This window comes from Anoplophora glabripennis, unplaced genomic scaffold, assembly GCF_000390285.2.
Source record: "Anoplophora glabripennis isolate ALB-LARVAE unplaced genomic scaffold, Agla_2.0 scaffold1454, whole genome shotgun sequence".
NCBI classification, from domain to species: domain Eukaryota; kingdom Metazoa; phylum Arthropoda; class Insecta; order Coleoptera; family Cerambycidae; genus Anoplophora; species Anoplophora glabripennis.
This window is the reverse complement of record NW_019417527.1, coordinates 20,908-25,366: the sequence shown is the minus strand read 5'-3', so window position 1 is coordinate 25,366 and position 4,459 is coordinate 20,908. Positions and strand designations below refer to the sequence as shown.

The window sequence follows — 4,459 nt, the reverse complement described above, 5'->3', positions numbered from 1 at the left end:
TCTTGAGCCAAGTATAAAGATCCTATACCCAATTTAAATACCCAAAAAAAAAATTCCCTAAAAAGTAATGTTTTTTAACCCCATTTTTGCGATTTTTTCGATTTTTACAATAATAATCATGATTCATTCGATTTGTAATTACTCATGTTTTGTAAAAAATGTAATTACAAACATTTCTTTCCTCTTCCATTTTCGCCTAAAATCAACTCTTGAAGAGATCCATAATTAAATAGGAAGAAAAATATGAACATTTTCGAATTTTTTTAACATATTGTGCTGTCAAAAGTTAAGCCTACGTTTTTTTTATGCGCATAGAAAAATTTTCATTTCTAGCGATATTTAAAAGCCAAAAATCTCCGTGGATATACGATTCACCCAAACCAAAACTGAGACCGCCTAGTCTATTAACCATTCTATTAAAATATCATGACACAATCCAAAATTACCTCTAAAAAATTTAAAATAAACCACAACTAAAAATGTATCCTTTTTTATTTAAACAAAAAGAAAAAAAAGTATTTCTGAACTTTCCCAGGGTTGATACTGACCTGGAATACCTGGAAAACCTGGAATTGTCAGGGAATTTAGAAATAACAAAAAAGTCAGGGAATTTTGTAGAGTTATGGTAAAAGTCAGGGATTTTGACTAAGGTTAGGGAAATTCAATAAAGCCAGGAAAAATCAATGAAATAATATTGAATATAGCATCAAAACTTGCAGAAAATTTGCTTGCATACCGGACGTTTTATTCGAGAATCCTAATCCGAGAATTGTTTGGACAGTTTGCAAACTGTTGGAAATTGTCATTTTGGCTTCTTGAAACAACAAACTAGTAGTTCAAATTCGTGATTGATGGTACTTGGAACGCTATAATGTGTATGCGCATGCGTCTGACAGTTTGGGACTGTTCCAAACTCTTCTAGGAACAAAGCTATTCTGAACATATTTTTCTGCTTGGGTTTATTCGAATACGCCCTACGTGCGTTCTGAACGTGGTAACTATCGCATATGTTCCGTAGTGGTAGCCACGTAAACACGCTATTTCATTTACTTCTGTTTTTTGTTCTGTTGTGCCCCTTCTAAACGTGTTCTCTGAACCTAACCTAACTAATTTTCACATAGACACGTAGACGGCGTAGATCTGTTTCTCTTCTATTAAATAGAAGAAAATCACTTAAAACATGGAAAATAATTTTCCATGTTTTTAAGTGATTTTTACTTTGTGGACGTAGACGTAAACCGGCGCTATTGAAAACATGAGCAAGAAGAAAACAGTTTTTAATGCAGATTGGGGAGATTCCAATATAAATCCCGAAATTGCGCAGTTTATTAGATCGGTAAAAGGCAATCCATTTCAAGCACATTGTTTAATATGTATTTTTGTTATTTTATGTGTAATTTTTTTTAATAAAGTTTATTTTTTATTTTACAAATTGTTAATTACATTATTTTAATATTTTCCTATAACTACTAATAGCAATCCTGGAAAATAATGTGCTTTATCATGGAAAACCTGGAAAAGTCAGGGAATTTCAAATAAAAACTTTAGTGGCAGGGTTGCCACTAAAGTTTTCCCTTCTTCACGCTTCGATTTGCTGTAGAAAAATATAGAAAAAGAATAAAAATGTATGTATACGTAACATTAGAAAGCATCGGCTTAAAGTAATTTTTAGCAAAATTATTGAGACATATTCCCCTTCTTCCAAATAATAACGAGACCCTGCAAGTCGCTCGTGGCGAGGAACGATTCGTCGTAATTGAAGCTGATACTTAACACAGAACTCGAATGCCCTTGCAGGGTATTCACCACGGATCTGTTCCCCATTTTTTCGATATCGACAAAATAAATACTTCCGTCTTCACTTCCTGTAACTAAAAACATAGTTTATCACGTGCACGTAGTGAAATTGAAACAAAAATTACCAACACACGCCCCTTGCCTGAAGGACATGATGGGGCAAAACGTCGATCTCACTATGTGCTTCTGATGCCGGTTTTGGAATTTTCTCTTTAACTGCAGGCCGCCTTCGCAATCTGTAATGCTGCGAACAAATCAAGTTACATTATTTTATCGTAAGTTGGAAACGTATTTAAATCTGTCTACCTTAACAAATACATAGAATTATCGGTGGCATTGACCAGAAGTAAAGGGTCCCTTGCCTCTCTGCTTATCCAAGCACGATAGCTTAAACTCGTTATAGAACAATGAGAGGCAAGCGAGAACTTCTTCATTTTACAGAGCGCCTCGTTAAGTTCGCAAAACACCGAAACGATCTCGCCCTACAAAGAAAATGATGTAGAGATGGAAACGAATTTGATAAAAAATTAACTAACAAATTTTTATATGTTCGCCAATAAGTACTTTTTAGTCAATTTTTTAGCTGTTGGTTAACGGTGCATCAAAACAAGTAATACTGCAAGTATGACGTACTTACCCTATCGTTCCCTGCCCATAAAAATTTGCCGTTTGTATCGAACGCAATACTTAAAATATTTCCCCCGATTCTACAAACATATTTTAAATATCTTCCGGTCGAGATGTTTGCAATCCTCAATTCACCTTTGTTGTTGCCTGAACGTCAGATAAGGACAATATGTCTGTTATAAAAAAAATTGCAATCAAATAATTACTAGGAATGATACTAATATCAAGTTGTTATTAATTGGTTGAAATACGCAACAAAGGATCTGAACATCGTTGTTTTCCTTAATAATACTTAGACACTTAAAATCTGCCACTTTCCATACTCTTATGCTGCCGTCGAGAGATGCATTTGAAAATATTTTTTTCTGCTTAAATATGCATTTATTATTTTTTTAATCACGCCATCGTATTATACTCATTTTTCTCTATCTGCTCTTAAAATTAATGACAGTATGAGTAGGGTGTTTTAGCGGTCTCTGAGTCTCCCCCCTCCACTTTCTGGCTTGGGATGACCTTGAGGCCGAAGGCCAATGACGATGGTGTATGGATGACCTTGAGGCTGAAAGCCGAAGGAGATGACGTAGGTTGGTGACTTTCATTTGACCTTTGCATTGCAGTTAACCTTGAAATTAGATTTGTATGGTATATGAGAGAGAAGGAATTTTACATGAGAAGATGACCTTCATTTGACTTTGGCATTGCCGCTAACCTTGAAATTAAATTTGTGTAGTGTGGTGTAAATAAGGAAGATTGTTTATGATCTTCATTTGTCTTAGGTTTTAAACATTGCAGTTAACCTTCAAATTAAATTTGAAATATGTCTATCGGTGTGGATAAATATTTTATGAGGGTGTGGTGACCTTGAGCTAGTTCAAAAGACGAAAAAATATTACATTATGTGACGTCATTCGCTTGATTTACGTTTAAACATTGCATTTAACCTTGAAATGACATGGTGCATATGAATTGCAGTGTATTCTCTATATACGAGAGGAGATCAAAGTGAATAATTACATTTCGTTGTGTGCCAACCCTGCAGTGAGCGTCTACAATAGTATAAATTTTGTAAAAAAAAATTTTTGAAGTGAGAACAATTATAGTATTTATTGCTGACTAGATATTACAGGGAATTATAATATAAAATGGCATTATCAATTGATGAATAAAATAAAATAAACAGTAATATTAACGGTAAATTCAACGATATTATGCGAAGGTCAGTTTCCTCATTGGAAATTGATAAAGTCCATTTTAGCTATATTGTTTGATGAAAAGTGTAATTTAAATTTCAAGTGTTTTTTACCAAAGAGGGTTACAGAACAGAGATAACAGAGTATATTTTGAATAAAATGAATTCCTCTTGGGAACAATATACGATAACTTATTTAGGTCAAAGTGAGCCTGCATTTAAAGATGGTAAATGTAAAGCGTTGTTAAAATTTGGAATTGTCATTTAATTTTTGTTTATTTAATTTAAATAAAAAAATATATATCTAGTAGTAACAAATATGTTTTATATATAGAGTATATTCTAGTCAATATAAGTAATTTACACTATTTAGTCAGTATAATAATATAAGGTGGCTTCTCTGTTAATGTTTTATAATTCCAATAGGTAATAAATAATTTTTTAATCTTATTACTATAATACCCGTTTTCATATTTTTTTTTTTTATTTATTTATAGAACAACTATTGAAAATGTGGATGCATTATGCTAGTCAAAATTGGACCGATGCCGAGGACCTCCAGTCAGCCGTAAAGAGATTGATGAACGAGCTAGATTGTGTGGCAATAGATTGTCTTCACGCATCTAATTATGACATGAATTACTGCTTCTCTGAAGAAAAAATTAAACAGTTGGAGGAGGATTATGAAAAACATCGCCGTGGTGCATCATTATGTAGTAATTATTTAAGTGAAAATATAAATTTGGATAATTTTTGTGTGAAAATGGTGGAGATAGGACTAAAACAATTTGTTATTTCTAATTTGTTGGATTATCTACCATATGCAACTGTTGTAAAATACAAATT

At 32.7% G+C, this 4,459-nt stretch overlaps 1 protein-coding gene across 1 annotated transcript; it reads right to left on the bottom strand.

The window, feature by feature from the left end:
• Positions 1-1,612: 1,612 nt before the first annotated feature.
• On the bottom strand, positions 1,613-3,036 carry LOC111692393 (WD repeat-containing protein 13-like). Its single transcript, XM_023456385.1, has 5 exons — positions 2,874-3,036; positions 2,435-2,571; positions 2,104-2,279; positions 1,923-2,041; positions 1,613-1,871 (listed from the first exon to the last, which is right to left on the bottom strand). The coding sequence occupies exons 1-5, from the start codon at positions 3,034-3,036 to the stop codon at positions 1,678-1,680; spliced, it is 789 nt and encodes a 262-aa protein (XP_023312153.1). The 3' UTR covers positions 1,613-1,677.
• Positions 3,037-4,459: the final 1,423 nt, after the last annotated feature.

Coding starts and splice junctions, on each gene's coding strand:
- LOC111692393 (XM_023456385.1), bottom strand. CDS start 3,036: ATGCAAAGGTCAAATGAAAGTCACCAACCTACGTCATCTCCTTCGGCT. Junction 2,042..2,103: donor AATTCTATGTATTTGTTAAG/GTAGACAGATTT, acceptor ATTTGTTCGCAG/CATTACAGATTGCGAAGGCG. Junction 1,872..1,922: donor CAGGCAAGGGGCGTGTGTTG/GTAATTTTTGTT, acceptor CTATGTTTTTAG/TTACAGGAAGTGAAGACGGA.